Source organism: Myxocyprinus asiaticus, chromosome 42, assembly GCF_019703515.2.
Source record: "Myxocyprinus asiaticus isolate MX2 ecotype Aquarium Trade chromosome 42, UBuf_Myxa_2, whole genome shotgun sequence".
Classification (NCBI taxonomy): Eukaryota; Metazoa; Chordata; class Actinopteri; order Cypriniformes; family Catostomidae; genus Myxocyprinus; species Myxocyprinus asiaticus.
Genome location: NC_059385.1, coordinates 786,553 through 811,382, shown reverse-complemented (window position 1 = coordinate 811,382; position 24,830 = coordinate 786,553). Strand labels below are relative to the sequence as shown.

The following is a 24,830-nucleotide window of genomic DNA, read 5'->3' as shown; positions in this document are numbered from 1 at the left end:
AGGTTTGGTTGAGTCCAGAGCTTTATAAAGAACCTGTCACTGACTCCGCCTCTTTCCCGCAGCGTCAAGGTTGGTTGCGTGGCGCGCTTTATAGCAACCGTTGCTCTGCGCTGCAGCGCCATAGTCACCGTAGTCCTGGCGACTGTAACCCACCAACAATAACAACAACAACCACCTCCTCTCCGCTCCATCCTTACCAGCGCCTTCCTCCCATCCTCATCCTCACACTTGTCCAGGTGAATATGATCAATATTTACCGCTCGATTATAAATACACATGTGCGCTATGTAACCGCTGCATTATAGTTGTGTGTGTTTTTTATCTGTATGCATTGACTAGAGTAAAATGTGAAATATAGTGTGTGTTTGATTGCTTTTATTGGTGTTATTGTGCAGTGTTTGTGTTGGCTCTTTCTCTGGTTCTTTCTGTTTTGCGTCCAGATGTTTCTCCGCTCATCTGCTTTTATTTATTACACACCTGAAGAGCGAAAGACACCTGACGCCGTTTAAATATCTTTATCGGATAAAAATGATAACTATTAACTGTATCTGTGAGATCTTTGTGCGGAAACGCGATGAAATCGGTGCAGCATCATTTTCTCACGAAGCAGGTGTTGCTAAGCGGCTAACATTAGCATCATGATTTATTCACATTATCTCCATTTATGTTGACATGTACCGCGTTTTTATGTGCGTTCCATGTTTTTAACTCGTTAAATATGTTTTAGATGAGTAAAGAAGTCAATATTTGAGTCATTTCAGCAGCTGGGTGTAGGGTTCACATTAGCCACATTAGCCTGTAAATGAGTTAGAATGATTTTTCTCATTAATGAGATGTTTGTATTTTAAGTTCCTGCCTGTAGATGTTGCTGGATGGCTTTAAATGCTGTTTTGTGGGATATAATGCAGCATATGAAGGTTTTTTGTCTGTCTTCTATTGTTATAAAGCATGAGTTAATCTTGCTAAGCTATTGACCCATTGCCTGTGTCTCAAACTCTTGTTGTGCTCCCTACATAGACGGCATTTATGGGCATCACAGGCTTGACTAACATATTTGTGCATCAAACCTAACGAGCTGCCAACCTCATAGGTGTTGATTGAGGTAGGGATGATAGGGACATGTCCCCATCATCTTTTAGAAAATCAGATATGTCCTGACCAACATTTGGGCAATTTAACAACACAGAAAATACGTTAATTTATAATATGTTATTTTAATTTTAACAACCATTAAAGCTCCTTAGTATAATTTTTAATGTGTAAATTATTGCCCTTTCTCTTCTGAAGCGGTGCATAAACGGTGTTGTCACGTGGCACCTGTTACTTTTCTCAGCGCTGTTCAGGATGCACCAATCACAGTGGTTTGTAAGATTTTTTAAAAATAATTTCCTGAGGGGGGCCTGGGTAGCTCAGCGGTTGACGCTGACTACCACCCCTGGAGTCGCGAGTTCGAATCCAGGGTGTGCTGAGTGACTCCAGCCAGGTCTCCTAAGCAACCAAATTGGCCCGGTTGCTAGGGAGGGTAGAGTCACATGGGGTAACCTCCTCGTGGTCACTATAATGTGGTTCTTGCTCTCGGTGGGGCGCGTGGAGAGTTGTGCGTGGATGCTGCGGAGAATAGCGTGAATCCTCCACACGCGCTACGTCTCCACGGTAACTCGCTCAACAAGCCACGTGATAAGATGCGCGGATTGACGGTCTCAGACGCGGAGGCAACTGAGATTCGTTCTCCGCCACCTGGATTGAGGCGAGTCACTACGCCACCACGAGGACTTAGAGCGCATTGGGAATTGGGCATTCCAAATTGGGGAGAAAACAAAAAATAATTTTCTGGAGATTAAGCGGGCAGATTTCCATTGGTATTTTACATCCAATCCTTGAAATGAGTAGATTTATACAAGCATACTTTTTGTGTACAAATGTTTCCTGTCAAAAACGCATTCTGCTTTTTCGGCCGGTAAACGCCCTCCAGACGAAGACACCTTAAAATTTGAACAATTCAGAGTTGCAGGATTTTAAAGATGCCGGTATAACTCCCAGTAAATGTTTTATTTTGCACATTGAAGAACAACATCGGGATAGATTGAAAAATAATATTTTGTCAAAAAGATAAGGCATTTTTGCAAGTTAACGGCATACCACATTGGCCAGTTCTTAATTCGTTTATTCTTTAGAAATAATAAAAAAATGGCTAATAATGAATATGGTGGGGCTAGAGAAATAAGAAATGAGACTTGTTATACAGTATGAGATAATAATGTTATTTTGCCAATCACCAGACTGACTTTCTCACATTTTCTTAATATCAACATTTTGAGTATTATCCTTGCTATATGTCCCTATCAACTTTCAAACCAAACCTTGGCCAACCTAGACATAGGACCATAGGAAAACCCAGTAGACATTAGCAATTTTGGGCATTTAGAGGCTCCTGCAGCATTTTTGAGTATGTTGGATCACATCTTGTGTGCAGCCTATCAAGTCACCATGTTTGGGCAACATAGGTGCAGTCATGCCTTATAATGCCCCAAATGGCAGCTGTCTAGGTAGGGAGCTCAGTCTTTATCACTCTGACTATTTGCACACCTGTATATAAACTAATTACACCTTGTCAAATTCATTTACAACAAACCACACTGCCTCATATAAGTGCCCACTGTCACTTATCAAATGTTTCCTGGACTGTGCCAGTGCTTTACAGCTGTAATCTGTGTTTGGAGCATCTTCATTTTTCCCACCATAATTTGTTAGGTTGCATGTCTTGCCATGAGTTTTCAACATCGCTGTCCTTTTCTGCATATCGCGGCCAGTTTGGCATAACACGGTGGCCCGTTTCATGGCCGGCCCACCGGGAAAAGTCCCGGTTCTCCCAGTCCGCCCCTGATTACAGTAGTTATTCTGACTCGCTGCTGTGAGCACGGAGAGGATAAAGAGACTGCAAATGGATTAAACAACAAATAAGCATGCGTATACGAATCTGAGTATACGTGATGTAACGTGAGTCGTGACAATCAGACATTGTGTTGAGTGATAGAGACTGTTCAATCTTCAATATGCTCACTCGTGGTGTCAATCAAATATCTCATCAGTCACTCATCTCAGCGCTATTCTGCGAGGATCCCAATTTAAATCTGATTAATGTTGGTCACAATACCACTAATAACAGATTTAACTGTTTAACCTTCAATAACGGCACCGCGTCTTCACGCATTTGCTTAATAATTAGTGATTTGTGTTACAGCAAAACAACAAAGACAGTAAACAAATCATAGCTATTAATGATTTCTCACTGGAGCAGTTTTAAAGCTTGTAATGGATATATTTTTCTTATTTTTGAAAGTATCTCTACTGTGTGTGATGGTGTCATAGTTTTTGGATGCCAGTATGTCAGTGCAGTCAGTAATGATTGAAAGGGAAACATCAGAGCATCTTTTTGCAGCTCAGCAGACAACGGTGCGGTTGTGTTGATTTCACGCTTCGCTGTTGCCTAGTTGGTGAGACACAATGCTGGAAAGTAAATAAAGTCCATCTTTTACTCCCCGTGACAACGAGCTTATAGCTAACTAGCTAATCATGTAGCTATTTTCATTGCTGTCAGCTGAGTGGAAGCTAATGTGTAAACATGTATTCACCAAACTGTTTTGTTCAGGATTCACAGTTTGGTACTCCCTTCAACCCAACGATTCCAGTTGTTGCATTTATAAAATGTAATATTTAAAAGACTGGTTTTCCAGACATTAAAATAGGATATGTAATAAAAGTAGATTTAATAAATAGTATATTTGCCCTGTGTAAATAATAATATATAGGAACTGTATCTAAAATAAATGAGCGGTGATAAATACTAATACAACAGGCTGGAAAAACAGACATTTATTCATTTTAATATCCTATATATATATTTTGAATGTGTTGAAACTTGACACCGGGTGACGCACCCTAAAAACGGCACCATTAGATCGGTTTCATGCCGAAGAGCCGCTTAAAAGTGCGTTTTTCTCTCTCTCGTAAATGTAAACGAGTGTAAATGTCAACACCATCATATATGTCGAAATGATTGATGCCTGTCAACCAAAACATGAGCTCATTGATGTCATTAAATATCAGTCTGCTTTTTTATTCCATCAGTTATTCCTGGTCGGAGGCTGCCAAATATATTTAGTTTATAAGTAGGGTTACGTCCTACATAAATGTAATGGTGCAACGCTCAAATATTTAGTAGTGTGTAAATTGTGACTTAGTGCCCATTTACGCCACAACTAGGCTAAGTTGTAACGTACGTATAGCTGGTGCAACCGGCCCCTGATGTTTATTTAACTATTTATTTTATTTTTTATTTATTCTTTATTTTAATGATCAGCATTTGACTTATACTAAACGTACAGTACTGATTTTTATTTAGCTATTTATTGTATTTTTATTCTTTATTTAAATGGTCAGCAATTGACTGATACAAGCTATTTATTTTATTTTTATTTATTCTTTATTTTCTCAGTGTTCATTTCTAGAATTTGTTGACAATGTATAATAATAATAATAATGTCAAATGTTCTTTGATAGAAAATATTTGTTTAAGAAAGCAGCCTTCTGTGTATCTTTGCGTAGTCATATCGGTGCAAAATCCACATAGAAAAGGTCTGTTTCATTCCAGCTCAAAAATTAGCTATATCGGTCACCATATCGGTAATCGGTGAATTTTCCCTCTCTAAAACCGGTATCGGTCTCAAAAATCCCATATCGGTCGGACTCTAGTTTTCAATACAAATAAATGTTAGCCATTCACAATTAATGTAGTTTGAATGTAATTTTGGTAACTTTATAAAAATATTTCATCCGTTAACTTAATGCATTAGAATGAACAAACAATGAACAATATATTTTTACAGCCTTTATTAATTGAAATGTTAGTTAATAAAAATACAATTGTTCATTGTTAGTTCATAGTGCATTAATGTTAACTAATACAGCTTTTGATGTATTCGTATTGTAATAGTATATGTTGTAACTAACATTAAGTTTATTAGTTCATGTTAATTACAGTAATGTTGTTAAATAATGTTAACAAATGGAACCTTTTGTTAAAGTGTTACCGTAATTTTACTGTGTGGGGCATAAACATATAACTGCACAATATAACTTGCAAAAGTGTGGCAAAGGGCACTTTAAAAAAAAATAAAATCAGAGATCGGTGCACCACTAATAAATAAGGTCAAATGTATAAACACAACGTATAAGATGAATCAATCCAGGATCATATTCCAGTGAGTTTTACAGAACTGTTTAGTTTATCTTATTGAGATGTTAAAAGAAGTTTTGTAGTGAAAACCCTATTCAAGGGAATCTTTGAAGAAGCATTTCATCATCCAAGTTTCATTTTAAAACCAAATGTGTGTTCATAATTTCAGTTTTGCTTAAAAGCCTCCGTTTTATCAATGACCACAAGAATGCAACATTATTCATTTTTAAATTCAAGCCATCATTTGTGTTCTCTCATCTGGTACATTATATTTTCCCCCACGGTTAGTCTTTATTAGTGCAGAAGGATGCACATGTGTGACTAATGTAGACGTGGATAGCTTCTTATGGCCACAGTTAAAGGGCTTTTTTAAAATTCCACATATATTAGCATTCAGCAGATATGATGGTTTTGATTAATATGATTAATATACTTATTGTGGGTGGATCAACTGAATGCCTTTGTCAGCTACACTTTCAAAATAAGCTGAGAACTGTTGAGCTGAATTACTTTATTGCTGTTTTATACATCAGTAAATCAAGATGTCCATTTAGCCATGATAAAAGGCCTTTTTTTTATCCTACAGATATCAGCAAGAGGGTGGTTTTGATTGATGATGGGTCCAAAACATAGTAGGCTTAAGTCAACATGAAACATGTTCTCAACCCATTTTATTTCCACAGTGAAACTGAAAAATTCAACGAGGCTTGATTTTATCCACTGGAAATTGATTAGATCATAGAAATTGGTCTTGAGAGGTAATTGAAAATTAAGAGGTCTTGGTGGCATCAGTCGAAAGGGAAAAGTTGTGATGAATACATTTTGGAACAGTTCTCAGATAGCTTTGAATGTACCCTACATACTATATAGTATAGTAAACATTGTGCAGCTGTACTATAGATTGTATTCATTGAAATTAATCGCAGTCACAATACCAAGGGAAATAATCACAATCCTTTGTAATAATCGTGCAGCCCTTGTAAACAGGGTCAGTTTTGATTTCATGTTGCTTTAATGGAACGAATAGCCTATAATATGGCTGCATGACTATTCATTGGCGCAGTTGCCCAATGACGGTCTTTAGATGTCGTCTTTCATGCTAACTAATGCTCTGATTGTTGGAGTTTGTTTCCTGGCTCAGCATAATTTAGCAGTTTTCTCCTCAGTAAGTTTCCATTCACCAGTAACAGCTGAGGGACGGTGTCAGTTTTAGAAACATCCGTTTTGTTGTCTCTTGACGCAGCAACTGAAGACGGATACAGATGTGACCTATTCCCAGATATTTCAAACCACACTGGCTTCACAGTGTGAGTCTCAACACCTAAACAAATCGCTGAGGGTTTCTCAGAGTTGCATCAGTGTCCTCTGTGATACACTTCCCCTGTTGTCTTCATTATAGTCTGAGAAACAGGTGTGCTGCTGCGAGATGCTGCAGAACACCCGACGTATGCTCAGTGGAGATACCTAATAGAGGCAGCATGGGAAATCACTACGTTCAACATACTTTAAGTTAAAAAAAAATGCAAGGTTTGATATTTTGGAACGGAGACTAAAAATACATTTTTAATATCTATTAGGGTCTCATCGTTACACAAAAATAGAGGTTTAAACTTGAAGATCACACTGTTAATTTGAGAATTATTACGACATCGGTGCGAGTTTTGATTAGGGCTGGGTATCAGAATCTGAATGAGCTTTATTGCCAAGTATGCGTACACATACAAGGAATTTGTCTTGGTGACAGGAGCTTCCAGTGTACAACAATACAAAAACAGCAGCAAGACATAGATAATAATAAAAAATAAAACCAATTATACACATACATACAGACACACACATACATACATACACACACATGGGTAGTGCAAATACAAATCTGTTCTGTACAGTGCAAATGTTTCCAGAGGAATGTAATGGCAGAAGAGGTTGGTTGTGTTGGATAAATATAAAAAAGACTAAACTGTGTATTGCACATAGTTATTGCTCAGTGGGGCAATTGAACTGTTCATGAGATGAATAGCCTGAGGGGAAAAAACTGTTCCTGTGCCTGACGGTTCTGGTGCTCAGAGCTCTGAAGCGTCGGCCAGAAGGCAACAGTTCAAAAATGTAATGGGCAGGGTGAGTGGGGTCCAGAGTGATTTTTCCAGCCTTTTTCCTCACTCTGGAAGTGTCTAGTTCTTGAAGGGTGGGGGGGCAAAGGGCAACCAATAATCCTCTCAGCAGTCCGAACTGTCCTTTGTAGTCTTCTGATGTCCGATTTTGTAGCTGAACCAAACCAGACAGTTACTGAAGTGCAGAGGACAGACTCAATGACTGCCGAGTAAAACTGTATCAGCAGCGCCTGCGGCAGGTTGAATTTCTCAGCTGGTGAAGGAAATATAACCTCTGCTGGGCCTTTTTCACAATGGAGTCAATGTGTGTCTCCCACTTCAGGTCTTGTGAGATGGTAGTGCCCAGGAACCTGAATGACTCCACTGCTGCCACAGTGCTGTTTAGAATGGTGAGGGGGGGACAGTGTTGGGGTGTTCCTCCTAAAGTCCACAATCATCTCCACTGTTTTGAGCGTGTCCAGCTCAAGGTTGTTTTGACTGCACCAGACAGCCAGCTGTTCAACCTCCCTTCTGTATGCAGACCCATCGTCATCTCGGATGAGGCCGATGACAGTGGTGTCGTCTGCAAACTTCAGGAGCTTGACAGAGGGGTCCTTGGCGATGCAGTCATTGGTGTAGAGGGAGAAGAGTAGTGGGGAGAGCACACATCCCTGGGGGGCACCAGTGCTGATTGTACAGGTGCTGGAAGTGAGTTTCCCCTATCTCACAAGCTGCTGCCTGTCCGTCAGAAAGCTGGTAATCCACTGACAGATAGACATGGGAACAGAGAGTTGGTGTAATTTAGTCCGGAGAATAGCTGGGATGATGGTGTTGAAAGCCGAACTGAAGTCCACAAAACTGATCCTTGCATATGTCCCTGGTCTGTCCAGATGTTGCAGGATATGATGCAATCCCATGTTGACTGCATCATCCACAGACCTGTTTGCTCGATAAGCAAATTGAAGGGGATCTAGAAAGGGTCCAGTGTTGTCCTTCAGGTGGGCCAACACTATCGTCAACTATCTCACGATACGATGCAACACAATATTGTAATTGGATTGCAATTGAAACACTAGCAAATCTGTGTGAGCATTATTACAAAAACAAAATCATAATTGTTGTTGATTGTTTCCCTTCATATCATAATTGCAATACATTTCAATTAATAGAATTTTTATTTAAATACTTATTTTAGGTATTTATTCATATCCATATTCTTCAACTACACATCCAAAACAAGCTGAGGACTGTTGAGCTAAATTACTTTATTGCTGTTTTATATGTACTCTTAGGGCTGCAACTAACGATTATTTTGATAATCGATTAAACTAACGATTATTCGGCGATTATTGAAACAATTAATCATTAGCTCTTAACCGATTATTCAGCTTGTGCCCGACTTAAAAGGTTGTATTAAACATGCTTACTAATAATAAAGAGGACAAAATCATCTTTTAAAAATACCTCTAAATGACATTCACTGAATTAAAGGAGAAAAATACTTAAGTAAATAGTAAATCCTAGTGTTATCAAGAGTTTTTGTCTTGTTTTCCATTTAAAATTGTTTAAAAATCCTTTAAAAAAAGATGCATTCACCTGAGAAGCAGCATATAAGATATTTAGACGTGCTTTAAGAGAATGTATCTTTAATATAAGTGTATTGTATATATAAGTGTATTTTTCACTTGGTTATACTCCTGCGAGTGCAGTAAAGACAAAATATACTCGTATTCAAGATCTATTCTCTAAAAGCAAGTCTAAATATCTTGTCTAAATCAATGCATCTTTTCTTAAAGGATTTTTAGATATTTAAAAATATTTGTATTTTTAATATTATATTCAACATTATCAGATAACAATTTTTATCTTCTGCAGTATATCTGCTAAAGTAAATGTACGTTGTTTTAAAGGACTTTTAGATATTTATATTAGAAAACAAGCCAAAACAAAAACAAATCATAAACGTATTTTGTTGCGGTGTATAATGGGGCGAAGACTACCCTCTCTCACCTTTCTGTTCACTTCAATCCATCTTTAACTCACAAAAAAAACAAACTCTCTCTTATTAATAAAGCTGCGTATTGACAATGTTCTTCACGATAAGAAATGCACAGTGACACATATGATACAATAAGTCTCGAGTCATCACGTTATAATCTAGCTGCATTAAGCGTGTGCGCTCGAGGGATGAGCGTCCCGTGACAGTGTGTGCATCAGCCGGGTGCAGTTTCACTAATCGTTTCAGCCCTATGTACTATTATTTTTTGTTTTTGTAAATCAAGGCAGTCAACTTCACATTGGCACTCTTAGAAGTATACAAAACAAGCTGTTATTTAAATTTTGAATAAATTACTTATACACCGCAGCGAGCAATGCACTTGGACTTGTCTGTGATTGCTAAATAAATTAAATTGGACATTTTTATGCAACATGAGTAGACCCACATGGACTGCTATAATTGACACTTTTCACGATTAGTTCACTGTGACAGCTTTTACAAGTGTAATATTGGAAATGAATGCACATGAAAATAAAGAATTGATACAAAGATCTGAAGAATTGATGTAATACTGTAAGAAAAGAATTATTGTCGTTTATTGATATACAATTGTTTCAGCTCAGCCCTGATTTTGTCAATCTTTTTTGCATTGAGTATTTCCACTGAAACAAACAAACAAACCATCTTACTAATTAAGTTTATCTTGTTATTCCAGGTGTTTCTCTTAGGTCCAGAGCTTTTGCTTTATTTTCTGTTGCTTGGTTCCTTCCCCCACTACTCAGTTAATGGCCAAACCAAGAGGACAGGATGTCAGAAACCGCTAGTTATCAGCTCACATTACCACTTATCTACAGTCAGGTGTAGAGTTGAAATGGGCCTGTGCCACCTGTCTGCAGTATCCTGTTGCCTTTCCAATCTCTTTAAGAGACGTTGATTGAGTAAATAATTCAGATCCATTTCATTGCATTTCAAGCTAAACCCATTGAGGTTCATGTGTGGGTGGACGCTGCTCAGAGACAACATCTTTTCAGAGCTTTTACATTTTTTAAAATTAAGTTTAATCAAGAGTCTCTATTTTCTGCTTTATTTTCAGGGTTTTTTATAACATGGGCCACCCTGGCAGCACTAAACATACAATAGCTACTGTCTTTGTAGTTACTGTATTCTGAAGAAGCATTTTCATGCTTAATTGTTGCAACTGCTGAGATTTTCGGGCATTTATACATAGGCATGTATGCATGATATATTTGCAATAATTTTGCTGGTGATATAAAATGAAGCAACATTCTGAATATTGCAATGATTTAATGTAGTTTTTATTTGGCCATTATCTTTCCTCAAGACTGTGCTATTAGACTTATTTTACTATCCTTAAGTATGAGAGTGTTAATGGCCCTATTTTAAGAGCACTATGTTTTAAGCACAGCGGTGTGCAATACGTCATACATGCATATTTTTGATATTTCCGTGCAAGCATGCGCTAAATCAAGACGCAATGTGATTGGCGAAATTACGCACGTGTGACGCTCCTGTTCTACCTGCTTTGTACGGGACTCGAACCGGCGTCTCCGGCATGGGAGGCGGGTGCGCTAACAAGCAGGCTAAAGGCTACAGCCTCTAATGTCAGTCGCTAGTGCACCTCTTGAGGTCAGGAGAGTGAGATTTATACACATTGCACAGCTATCTATCAGCTGGCTACCATTACACACGCAACACGCTAATGGGCTGGATCGAGTGCAATTTATTTGTGCTCATTCTCTGGTTATTGCACCATCTGCATCCTATTATATAGTCCATTCCCTGTCAAGCACCAGCAATATAAAAAAGACAGCACATTCATAAGAATTTGGCGCAAATGGACTATACACAATGCATCCCCTGCTCTGTGAGTATATTGTCGCCTGCACTGCTCCGGTCCACAATGTATGTATTATATGTTCTCTATACTTGTTCTGTCATCCTCCTCGCCTGCTTATGCTCTTTGTCTTGTAATGTATATTTGTTATGTTTCTCTGTTTAATGTTTTATGTTTAATTTCTGTACAGCATCCTTGAGCTTTGGAAAGGCACTATATTTAGTATTATTATTAATCATCTTGATCTACTGACACACAAATCACGGCTAGTATAAAAACAGTTGCGCCACTCCTTTAACTTACAATGCACCCACAGATAGCACAAACACTCCCACCCATGGCCACTTGCGCTGGCATGAAAACTGTGCTTAGAATTAGCGCTCTCTCAAACATTGGATAAGACATAGCACACAGTCGTTGCACGTTGCGCCTAGCACGGTCACGAAAATTGAGCCCTGACAATTTAATATTGTCTCTAAAACTTCAATAGTAAAAAATGGCTTTAGAGAATATCATCAACAGGAGATACTTTTTAGCTTTATCACCCAGACTAGGCCGGACCTGTATGACACCTTGATATCCTAATAATGTAAGCACGTTTGACCCTTCATTCAGGGCCGTGGGGGTGGAGAGAGAGCGAGAGTTGCCCTCCTCTCAGGCCTTTGTTACCCCTCTGCTTTTGAGGCTGCAATTGTTCAGTGAAGCTCTGGGTTTAAGTGGCCCACAGGGGAGCAGATGAATAAGAGGTGAAGTCAGCTGAGGGGGTTGGAGGAGGTTCAGACAGGTGCCTGTTTATGCACGGTCACAGGGAGCAGGTGGGGCGAGTTAAGACAGCATACATCATGTGTTGAGGAAGTGCGACTGTGTCCGAAACCTGAGGCAGCTGGCCAGTCACTGACTTCACAAATGCAGCGTTTTCTGTTTGCCTTTCAATGAAACCTCATAAGAAAGGTTTCTAACATGCTTCAAAGGCACCGTTGCACCATGTCTTATTATCTCAAACCAATTCGGTGCCTTGATTCTGCAAACATTTTTCAGGTTTTTGGACACAGTCTGCATTTGAGGACACATATACATTGATGAACTAGCAGCTGTTGTCACTTATTCTTTCATCGCAATCATAAATCGCTGTTACTTCGTTCAATATGTCTCGGATTTGCTGCAGTATTTATAAACAGGACGAGGGCTTTATGAGCATTTACATTGCAAATACACATCTGTTGTAGCTAGGGATGTCAATTTTCAGACATTTTCATAATCGATCGTCATGGAAATTAACGATCAATTAATCATTAACATCGCAAAACGTACGTGGAGGACTCAAAATAATATATGCATGTAGCAAACTGTTTAAATCTAATTTTAATTATTACAATTAAGGAATGCAAGTATTGGCATTTTCCTCTTAAAATGTTCTTAGTTCAGTGCATTTTAATACATTTAGGCAATGTTTAGAGTTTAATTACTGTTAATGAATTAGGCTATTGGTAAAAATAACTTGTATACATGTATGAGTAGGGATGGGAATCGTAAGGAATTTTACAATTCCGGTTCCAGTAACGATTCCAGTAATTCTTTTAGTACTCTCTAAAAGAGTAGCAGATATAACAAATAGGGATGGGCATTTTGGTCATTTTGTCTACTCGAGTACTCCATGTAATTATTCAAGTACTCGGGGGGTAACATCCTCATGGTGGTGTAGTGACTCACCTCAATCCGGGTGGCAGACGACAAGTCTCAGTTGACTCCGCTTCTGAGACCGTTAATCCGCGCATCTTATCACGTGACTCATTGTGCATGACACCGCGGAGGCTCACAGAATGTGGAGGCTCATGCTACTCTCCGCGATTCATGCACAAATTTCCACACACCCCATTGAGAGCGAGAACCACTAATCGCGACCACGAGGAGGTTACCCCATGTGACTCTACCCTCCCTAGCAACCGGGCCAATTTGGTTGCTTAGGAGACCTGGCTGGAGTCACTCAGCACACCCTGGATTCAAACTCACGACTCCAGGGGTGATAGTCAGCGTCAATACTCGCTGAGATACCCAGGCCCACATGCAGGGATTATTACATTTTATTATTACACGCAGTCACAAATAGCCTTTGTTGGACTGCTAAACGGTGACGTCACTGTGAACATATGGATGTATTTGTGTGTGTGTGTGTGTGTGTGTTTCCTTTCATTTCATATCACCATTCAACAGCGTGCAGTGTAGAAAGCGCACAACTGACTGGGCATAGCAAGTGTTATATTGCATAAAGAATATTAATGAACCATGTGAAATTTCAACAGCAGCACTCCTAATTAGCAGCCTGATCAACGTCTGATTGCATGATACTGAACGCATTTGTCCAGAAATTAATTAATCGACGATCGATATGCTTAATCAGTAATTAACATCTCTACTTTTAAAATTCCCTACTTCTGTGTCAAACCTACATCGAAGGTTCCATGTAGTGGCCAGTGTGGTGGTTTGAATTTATAGCTCTGTGTTGGTGTGTCTTATGCTTGTGTATTGAGAGGGCGGGGCTGGGTCGTGATTCCGCACACCCAGCCCCAAATAAGGCTCATTAAGCCTGAGAGGGATGGGGCCGACCGGAGACGGTGGTGCGACAGAGAGTGTGTTACGGACAGCTGTCCGACACCTGCATGTGTGTTTGTCTTTTTGGTTTAAGTTCATTATTAAAATATTATTTTTATTGTTAAGCCAATTAAGCGGTAACCGCTCCAGGCGGTTGGTTGGGAGCCTCTCCTCCCCTCGCGGTTGGCGGCCGTTCCTCCGCTTTCAGGCGGCCGGGCTCCTCCGTCCCCCGGCGGATGGCCGCGGCTTCTCCTTTGGGGTGGATAGTAGCGGCGAGAACTCTACTATGCCGCATCCCTCCTCCTTTCCAGGTTTCGGCACCAGTGTAACACATCAATGGAAAGGAGGCGGCGAGAACGGGCTTAACAATATAAATAATATTTAATAATGAATTTAAGCCAAAAGACAAACACACACATGCAGGTGTCGGACAGCTGTCCGTAACACACTCCTCTCTCTCTTCCGCTGCCGCTCCATGTTGGCCTTTTCCCTCTCTTTTTAAATGTTTGTGTTAATTTGGCACTGTCGCCGTTACGGCGTACAGGTGCCACATTTCTTTTTTTGTCCCGGCAGACGGGGCAGAAGGCACGCCCCCCAGGGAAATGCCGGGAGCTTCCCGGCCTGAGAGAACGGGGGAGGAATGTGGTAGGGCGGAGGGTGGGGCCGTGTCGTGATTCCGCACACCCGGCCCCTAATAAGGCTGATTAAGCCTGAGAGGGATAAGGCCGACCAGAGACGGCGGTGCGACAGCTGTTACGGACAGCTGTCCTACACCTGCGTTTGTGTTCTTTTTGGTTTAAGTTCATTATTAAAATATTATTTATATTGTTAAGCCGGTTCTCGCCTCCTCCTTTCCATCGATGTGTTACAGAGAGAAAATGCCTTTATTTCTGAAATAATTATACGTTTCATTCATCAGTCTGATTAAAGGCCTAGTCACAATGGGAGCGTAACGTAAATGTACAGTAGGCGGCGCTACGTTTACTGTACATCTAGTCATTTAGCAGATGCTTTTATCGAAACGTAGCAATTTGTCACACAAAAGTCAACGATATCTGCAGTATCACACTGCCAAGTTCTCAAAGTGGCTGGAGTACTATACAGTAGGTGCTGACGCAGAAGACGACAAAGGTTTTTATTTTATTTTTTTATTGTTAAATAAGTGCACTAGTGCTGTTCTACAAACATATCTATTTTGTTTTCCTGCTTGGACCATATTCAGCTGTCGATGCATAAGATTTTTAACGCTGTTAAGGCATTTAACTAATTTGGCGGAACTGTTTCATTATATTCTTCCCTTGTTTTTAATGCATTTTAAGGAATATAGAATCTGTGTTTTTAGTGAGATGAGTAAAGAGCACATGTATTTTGCTACAAGAATAACGGACTTCCAAATAGGGTTGCAAAGGGGTGGAAAATTTCTGGTAAATTTCCGGAAGTTAAGCTGGGTAATTTCGGAAATATTGGAAAAAACTTTGGGCACTTAGCTATATGCTGCTGCATTATTTGTGGCATTCTTAACATAGGTCTTTGCACAGTATTTACAAATGTACACAGTCTTTCCTTCTACATTGGCTGAGGTGAAATGTATCCACACATTAGATGGCGCACGTGGCATTGTTCTGCAGAATAAGATTAGAAAAAAAAGCTTGTAAAAAACACTAATGCAATGCCATGCACAGATATATAAATAGTTAGCTAAACAATTGGAATATTCTGGAATGGTAAAAATATTTTACAATTGATGCTGGACAAATGAACAGAAATAGGCTAGATGAACAGATGAACACTCCTCAATCAGCATGCTAAATCAAACTATAATCTATTTTCTTGTATGATAACAGAAAACTGGCTAGCAGAAGAAACAGCATCACAGTTGAGCTAGCTAGCACCATGATAGCTAGCCTCTTAAATTGTCAATGAAATTGTGTTAGCTAGCTTACATTTAGCATATCTGATTTACTGGCTAGCTAGCTACTGTATAAACACATTACTTTTAGTATTTGCTAGTTAAACTTCAATACCATAGATCAAATATATTTACCCTAGTAATATCATCAAAACTCACTTGACTGGATGTAGTCCTTGGGCTCAAATGCAGTAGTGTGACTTCAGTAGTCCTGCTGTAGTAAGCAGTGTGCTGTAGTAAGCAGTGTGCTGTAGTAAGCAGTGTGCTGTGTGCATGTGATTGAGAAATGCGCAGGGTAGAAATTCAACTTAATTTGAATTAAATCTGGTTGTTTTAACCAAGATAATGCAGCAAGATGTTTTTTTTTTTCAACTTTCAACTAAGTTCCGTTATAGGCTAACTTGCAATTTTGCAAATTTCCAGTTTATTCCCATTAATTCCCATATATTCCCATGAATTCCCATATATTCCCGTTAATTCCTACGGAAAGTTTCCAACTTTGAAAATTCCCGGAATTTTGCAACCCTACTTCCAAACAGACTCCCGAACTGAACTTCTCTTTTTTATGGCTGGATAATAAAACACAAGGTGCAGTGAGATAAATACACTTGGAATAATGAACAGTACATTAGGAAAAACAAGTATAGAAATATGACGCATAACATGTAACATGCATAATTCAGGGTTTCTTGTGTAAGTAGTAAAGTAATGCATGTAAAGAGTCTTTTTGTGTGATGTTTTAATACGAGCTTAGTCTAAATGAATTGCCGAACTTCACTGTTATTTTTAATGCCTGGGTAATATAACAGTAATGTACATATTAAATAATACACATTGTTAAAACACCAGATATATTATTTAATAGGAGGTGTCAGCACATTACATTAATATATATAAAAAGAATGTGTTTACAGCTTCTATATTTGCATTGAATTCAGAGTTTTTGCGCGTAGAGCGAGTAAGTACTCAGCATCGGTGTTTGCCAGCTGATTAGCGCCACCAACGCGCCTACTCTGGAAAGACTGTCAGCGGACAATTGTTCGGACCCGGTGTTAATAGCATCATAGGAATCCATTGCTCATTTACAAAAGCTCATCCAGAACGAACATTCACACAGAAAAAACGGGCTTGGAGAGAATAGGCCTTACAACTTGTGCATTAGGATCGGTTGTCATCACTGATAGAACTGTAGACTAATTTAAGAGTCTCTGATTCACCATTGTCGTTTCATTACTCGACAGATATGTCTGTAATACTCAACCACTGAAGAAACACAGTGTAAATTGTAAATATACAACAAGAGTAGTTTCAGGTCAGTTTTCACGATTCCATAATCGCGGCAGCCGCAATTGCGATTAATTTTTCGATTAATTGTGCAGCCCTAGTTCAATAAACGGTTAAAGTAGCTTCAGTTTGAATGCTGCTGTCTAGTACACACACCAATATAGACAGAGTGCGATCACAGGTCACATCATTTTGCAACTACTTCGAATTCAGTTCGAGTTTGAATGTACTATAAGTATAATGCAAAATCCAATTAAGAATGAAAGTGGTCTAGTTTGGGGACAAATAGTATACAACAGCAATCCATGTCGGCTCAAAATGTTCATTTCATTGAACAGAGTATGTAATAGCATGTTCTTGCACCAGAATCCAGCGTGAGTCTGTTGACTCGTTAGTGTGTGCATTGGAAATGGCTGTGATTATGTGCGAGGCAGGAATTCTGGGTAATCAGACATTTAGCACTGAGGAGGATGTGAACTGAACACAACACCACCTGCACCCTTCAGGTAAATGAGGAACAGAGGAAGAGGAGGAGGTCTCAGGGGAGAAACACTCCGCTGTCAGGTGGCACCATGGTAATTAACCTGGAGAGACCAGATCATGGAAAGTTTTGTGGCCAAGAAGCCTTGGGCTTCAAACACATCTGGTTTACATGCTGCGTTACAGCTCTCATGCAGCGAAACATGAAAACCAATGCAAACTTTATTTACATAAAGATGCATCTCTCTCCATTTGTTGAGCGATGACTGTACAGGGGGATTATTTTGCCACGAATGTATGAGGAACGTTACCTGTGAACTCTTGCATTTGAAATCTCACAGGCTTAAAGCGTGAGAGCCTAGAGAAATCCACGGAGACGATTAAATATTAACTTCATTTATTGTTGTGGATACAGGCAGCATTCACTACTCATTGACTTATCCTGCACTGGACATGTAGAGTTCATCCACAGTACATTAATATGTTAATGTAAGCTGAGATTGCACCATGTAGAGGACAGGAAATTATCTACCTATGGCTCTTTTGTTTTTGGTAGGGTTGGTATGATAAGGCTTATTAATGGTGTTTGCTAATTCAAACTTCACGATTACTATTTCTTACTATTACCAACCGAGTGGCAGACAAATGCCGTCTTCTGAAAGTGGCCAGAGACCTTTCCAAAACGGCCTTTTGTTTGTCAGTATGCCTGCTAATTAATGCCATAGACTGATTGACACTAACAGGAAGTGCTCGGTTGTGTTTTTAAGGCGCCATGCAGACCCCAGAGGCAGGCGCTGACTCCGCGTCCACCGTACCCCTTCAGACCAGCGTGCCTGTGCAGCCTGCGGTCAGTGCGCAGCAGGTGGCATCTCAGGTGCCCGTCCAGCAACAGGTGAGACATTGCCATGATTGACCAGTCACAATCAATTTACCAGAATGCAACTGCTATTTGTCCCTCTCTATCATGCTGTATAGACTTGCTTTTGAATCCACATCCATTTATTCTACAGTCTATTGAGATGCGAGTCGCTGTCAGCGTAATTGCATGTTGTGTGTTTGCAGGCGCAGACTGTTCAACAGGTCCAGCATGTGTACCAAGCACAGGTGCAATATGTTCAGGAGGAAAACAGCGGCGTTTACACTAACGGAACCATGTGAGTGTTTCATCATGCATCTCAAGCGGTTTACATAGATGTGATTACAGATATGCTATCTGAATATGATTATAAAGAAATTAAAACCATGTCAGAGCCGTGGCCTTGTGGTTGGTGTACATTGGTAAAAACCAATCCTATCCTCCCTCTACGGTCTCAAACAACAATAAAGTGGCGAAAAGCACAAAAATACAAATAAAAACCCTCATTTACATGAATGTTGGTGGAGAGAACATGTCCTACGTACTATCCAGGGTGTTCACATTAAAAGAAACCCTGGAATTATCAGGAAATTTAGGCTAATTTCTAGATTCCTAGACCTGAAAAAATATGCTCAAAAATGGAGAATATTAGGGTTGTGAGATATACCGAAACAAACCAATAATAGTTTTTAAACGGAACAATATCATCTTGTTGCTAATTCCATACCTAACCACAGTATAGTGCTATGCAGCAAATTTTCACGGAATTTGAGATTTTTGGGATGAGATGACAATCAAATTCAAATGTATATTATTTTCTTCAATGTTTACATTTCTACTGTAAAGCTCTGTTGATGGCACTTTATTTGACCAACTAAAAAAATAAATAACTGCAATGTTTTTTTGAGAATTAATAGCTGCTTTTCCACCATCGGGTCGAACGGTCCTGAGCACGGAACGGTGACAGTAGCATTTCCACTGGAGCACGGTCCGGCACGGCACGATTATAAACCGTTCTTGGCCCAGAATTCTTGGCATGGTTTGCTAACTGTACTCAGACGTTCTCAACCGTGCTGGTAGAATGGTATGGCGTCACCAGAACTTGAATTTGAAAAAGCCTCCGAATTCATGATCTTGAAAAATTTTGAGTGTAATTTGATGTTATCGAAAATTTTTGCTGTCAATTTTCAATATTCAAAATATTTTGTGTGAATTCACCTAAAAAATAAAATAATTCAGGTTGTGAAATTAAAGTTTTTATTATTCAGGTGGTGGATTTCAGGTCGAGAAATTCAGGTCTCAATATTCAGGTTGCTGAATACGGGTTGAGAAATTCAGGTGGCAAAATTCGAGGATGATATCCAGGAATGCAAGGAAGAGCAAACGGGTGTCGATGTAATCCATCTCTCTCTTGGACAATCGCAAAGTGATGGAAACAGCTCAAAAGTCATTTTAAATGTATATATAGTCGCTGTTTGATGAAAAACATGCATCTCCAAAAAACTCATTTTTCAAGAGCATGGAAAAACTCTTTCATCATAAGCAATCTTACAAGATACTTGTTAAACAGCCTGATTAAACATCTTTTCATTGGGCATTTGGATGCACAATTCAGACAGTAGGAAGAGGTCATTCGGTGCATTCCGTCTATGGTAAAAAGTCAAAATTGCCAAAAGTGGTATGATCGCTTTGTGAATCTCTCTAAAATAATTTAGAAAAAGTCATTGGAAATTCATTGGTCTTCAGGTGTGAGAACCTGTACATCCAAATATGATATAGAATTTCATAGAGCTTTTTTTGCCATTTAAAAGGCAAAAAAGTAAGGGTTACATGTTTTTGTTAAAAACTCTAAAACAGGTGTGTTTGTCTAGTGGCAAGCCTGCCGTTAGCAGTGTTATCATAGTTTTGGATTTCTAATTTATATTTAATTTGTCATTCCAAATTGGTTTTCGTTAGTTTTCACAGTTATTCTGTTAGTTTTAGTTTAGTTTTTGCTTTCTCAATGTTTTGTAGTTTTAGTTAGTTTTTATTTTAATTTTAGTATTTTTTTATGGCTGCCAAAGCTGAATGTTTACTGGTGTCATTTTAAAAGTCTAACATCATTACATTTCTCATGGCAGTCTTGTGTTTCCTCTATATATACTATATTGCCAAAAGTATTCGCTCACCCCAAATAATCCAAATAATTGAACTCAGGTGTTCCAATCACTTCCATGGCCACAGGTGTATAAAATGAAGCACCTAGGCATGCAGACTGCTTCTACAAACATTTGTGAAAGAATGGGCCGCTCTCAGGAGCTCAGTGAATTCCAGCGTGGTACTGTGATAGGATGCCACCTGTGCAACAAGTCCAGTCGTGAAATTTCCTCGCTACTAAATATTCCACAGTCAACTGTCAGTGGTATTATAACAAAGTGGAAGCGATTGGGAATGACAGCAACTCAGCCACGAAGTGGTAGGCCACGTAAAATGACAGAGCGGGGTCAGCGGATGCTGAGGCTTGCATAGTGCGCAGAGATCGCCAACTTTCTGCAGAGTCAATCGCTACAGACCTCCAAAGTTCATGTGGCCTTCAGATTAGCTCAAGAACAGTGCGTAGAGAGCTTCATGGAATGGGTTTCCATGGCCGAGCAGCTGCATCCAAGCCATACATCACCAAGTGCAATGCAAAGCGTCGGATGCAGTGGTGTAAAGCACGCCGCCACTGGACTCTAGAGCAGTGGAGACACGTTCTGTGGAGTGACGAATCACGCTTCTCCATCTGGCAATCTGATGGACGAGTCTGGGTTTGGCAGTTGCCAGGAGAACGGTACTTGTCTGACTGCATTGTGCCAACTGTGAAGTTTGGTGGAGGGGGATTATGGTGTGGGGTTGTTTTTCAGGAGCTGGGCTTGGCCCCTTAGTTCCAGTGAAAGGAACTCTGAATGCTTCAGCATACCAAGAGATTTTGGACAATTCCATGCTCCCAACTTTGTGGGAACAGTTTGGGGATGGCCCCTTCCTGTTCCAACATGACTGCGCACCAGTGCACAAAGCAAGGTCCATAAAGACATGGATGAGCGAGTTTGGTGTGGAAGAACTTGACTGGCCTGCACAGAGTCCTGACCTCAACCCGATAGAGCACCTTTGGGATGAATTAGAGCGAAGACTGTGAGCCAGGCCTTCTCGTCCAACATCAGTGTCTGACCTCACAAATGCGCTTCTGGAAGAATGGTCAAAAATTCCCATGAACACACTCCTAAACCTTGTGGAAAGCCTTCCCAGAAGAGTTGAAGCTGTTATAGCTGCAAAGGGTGGGCCGACATCATATTAAACCCTATGGATTAAGAATGGGATGTCACTTAAGTTCATATGTGTCTAAAGGCAGATGAGCAAATACTTTTGGCAATATAGTGTAATTGTATTTTCATGTTTAATGTGGATTGTAAATGTTGCAAATGTTATAATACAGGGTGAATATGGGTAAAGTTACAAAGGACATTTATGCTTGATCCCCATTGGATTCACATGCATTTCTTTAAATGATTATAAATCATTACTAAACTAATCTTTGGTGTGTAAACAATTAAAGGGACAGTTCACCCAAAAATGTAAATTCTCTCATCATTTATTCACCCTCATGTCATCCCAGATGTGTGACTTTCTTTCTTCTGCAGAACACAAATGAAGATTTTTAGAGGAATATTTCAGCTCTGTAGGTCCTCACAATACAAGTGAATGGTGACCAGAACTTTTGAAGCTCCAAAAAGCACATAAAGGCAGCATAAAAGTAATCCATAAGACTCCAGTGGTTTAATCCATGTCTTCTGAAGTGATATGAACAGTGTGGGTGAGAAACAGATCAATATTTAAGTCCTTTTTTACTGTAAAACTTGACATCAGCAGTCTCCTTGGTGATCATGATTTCAAGCTCGATTATATTTCCCAGTGTCATCTAGCACTCTGCGAGCTCTACTAGAATGTGTAATCGAGCTTGAAATCATGATCGTTCCAGTAGACTGCAATTGCAAGATGTACAGTGAAAAAGGAGATACATTTTGGTCTGTTCTCACCCAAAACACATTAGATCACTTCAGAAGACATGGATTAAACCATTTATGGACTACTTTTATGCTGATTTATGTGCTTTTTGGAGCTTTAAAGTTCTGGTCACCATTCACTTGCATTGTATGAACCAACAGAGCTGAAATATTCTTCTAAAAATCTTAATTTGTGTTCAGCAGAAGAAAGAAAGTCATTCACATCCGGGATGGCATGAGGGTGAATAAATGATTTTGGGTGAAATATCCCTTTAACTTTTTGAAGTTTTCATGACCACCGGTGGGAAAAGAAATGGTAAAGAAAATGACAAATTTTGAGGTGTAATGCTTGTAAATGTTACATTAGGATTTACGATGTAAAAGTGTATAAGAAAATATAAATATTAATTCCAAATACTTCTAGAGAATCATTTTTACTCTGTCCCACTTTACTGCTTAAAACATCTTCAAAGGTTCCACTTCCCAGTAGTGAGCATTTCTGCATTTTTGCTTTTGACTGAAGTAGAAGACATCCTAAGCTTTCTTCAAAGGTATAATGTTAGGTTATGTGTGTTTGGATCATAATTAAAAGTGTCAAGAAATAGAAGTTTCTAAAAGTGTCCCACTTTGCCCATATTCACCCTAGAAAATCAAAAACTAAAATGAGTTTGAGACTATTTATATTTTAGTTCGTTTTGGATGAAAAAGTATTTTAGTTTCAGTTTTTGTTAATTATAATAACACTGGCCGTTAGTACAGGACTCATCTAGCCCACTCCAGTCCCTCTGTCATGTCACTGAAACGGGCTGACTCTGAACATGTGGCCCCTGAGGGCCGCAAGCATCAGCGAGAGAGGCAATTGTGTTCAATCACCTGAAAATGACCACAGGTATTGATGAGTGCCCGCTATAAGAGGTCCGAGAGCGGTCTGTGATCATGTGCTTTTTACTGAAGAAAGAAGCCCAAGAAACGGTGACTTGTACCACAGAAAAGCACTTTGAGAAATTCACCTGTGTCCCTCCACACAGGTCAGCTGAAACTCTAAGAGCTTCTTCTGTTCAACAACCTTCGGCTTGCTCATATTTAGAAATTCACTCAGCGAGAAGCCAAGATCTTTTAAATTGGCTATTATAAATAAAATGCCATCAAACTGAAAGAAGAAAGCATATATCAGAATGGCAATCAAAAGCAATGTTCTCTATGAAAATAGTTATGCTTTGGTGATTTCTGTATCCATGGAAACGGCACTCTCACCTGAAGCTGAAAGGATGCAAACCCATCAAGACACGACTTATTATGTTTCTTAAGTCAACTAAAGAATAGCGTGTGTGCTGATATAATTAAAAAAATGTCAGAAATCATTTTAGAAAAAAAATACAGCTAGCAGCAGAATTTCACATGTTTTTGTTTTATTGGCAGACGGACATATTCATACTCGGAACCGCAGCTGTACAACCAGAACAGCGGCGGGAACTACTTTGATACGCAAGGCAGCTCGGCTCAGGTGAGCACTGTGGTGACGACTCACAGTATGGACAACGGCAACGGGAACGGCGGTCTGGCCATGGGCCTATCTGGAGGCCAAATCATCAGCAGCTCAGGAGCTTATCTGATTGGAGGAAACTCCATGGATGGCTCCACCCCTCACACTCAGACAACTAGAGCCTCCCCCGCCACGGTGAGCTCCAATCACAGACGCCCACATCAGCTCTCACGGGTCACTTATGAACGTTAAACACCAGGATAAACCAAAATACTGTGCTTAATCTTATATACACTGAGGTCAAACTGTCTGAGACCACAGTAAAAATCTGGAAATTAAAATCTAATTTATGACTTGAAATAGTCCGTTTTTGGATATTGAACATTTCTAAATGAAAGATCTGATGTAGTATAAAGAAGAAGAGTATTTCAGATTCTGCACTACTTCTAGGTGACTAATCGTATGTATGAACTCTTTGTACTGACGGTCAGATTGAAGCACAAAGATGCTCTTTGTTTAGGATATTCCCAAATCATGCTGGAGAACACGATATCCGGGTTTGGTTCATGCCAGCTCCAGGGCATGCGGTCGAGTAATGTCCAATTTGCGAATCATTCCTTTGAATCGATTCATTTTTATGACTCGATACAAATAAAGTGTACCACTTGATGATACACTTCATCGAGTAAAACTGTTACATGGGAAATTGTTAACAATATTGGGGGGGGGAAATTATATTAATAATAAACATTCTTATTAATATTTGGAATACAGTTAATGTTCTTAATAATTTTGTTGGAAAAATTCTAATCTACTGTATATCCAAATAGTGAAAACAAATTAACAGCAATTTACTACAAAAATGAAACAAAATGACATGATGGGACTCGATTGTGCATTGTTTTTTTTTAAAGCCCCTCTCCAGTCACTGGTTTAACCCATAAAAACTCATCTTTGATAATCAAAATTAATTATTTAAAAGTTTATTTTCCATGAAAATAATCCCTTCATGCCTTAAAATGGATTAGAT

The 24,830-nt window shown here is 39.4% G+C and overlaps 1 protein-coding gene and 1 long non-coding RNA gene across 4 annotated transcripts in view; one reads left to right on the top strand and one right to left on the bottom strand.

Annotated features, from left to right (window-relative positions):
• The window catches only part of LOC127433116 (uncharacterized), an 83,424-nt gene that overhangs the window by 39,154 nt on the left and 19,440 nt on the right, over positions 1-24,830 (bottom strand). The gene's annotated exons all lie outside the window — the stretch shown is intronic.
• Positions 88-24,830, top strand: part of LOC127433068 (transcription factor RFX3-like) — a 41,222-nt gene continuing 16,479 nt past the window's right edge. For all 3 annotated transcript variants that reach the window (XM_051684710.1, XM_051684709.1, XM_051684711.1), the window contains exons 1-4: positions 88-236; positions 18,210-18,334; positions 18,505-18,596; positions 23,737-23,995. In XM_051684710.1, the coding sequence (XP_051540670.1) occupies positions 18,215-18,334; positions 18,505-18,596; positions 23,737-23,995 (471 nt within the window). In that variant the 5' untranslated portion in view covers positions 88-236; positions 18,210-18,214. The remainder of the gene's footprint in view (positions 237-18,209; positions 18,335-18,504; positions 18,597-23,736; positions 23,996-24,830) is intronic.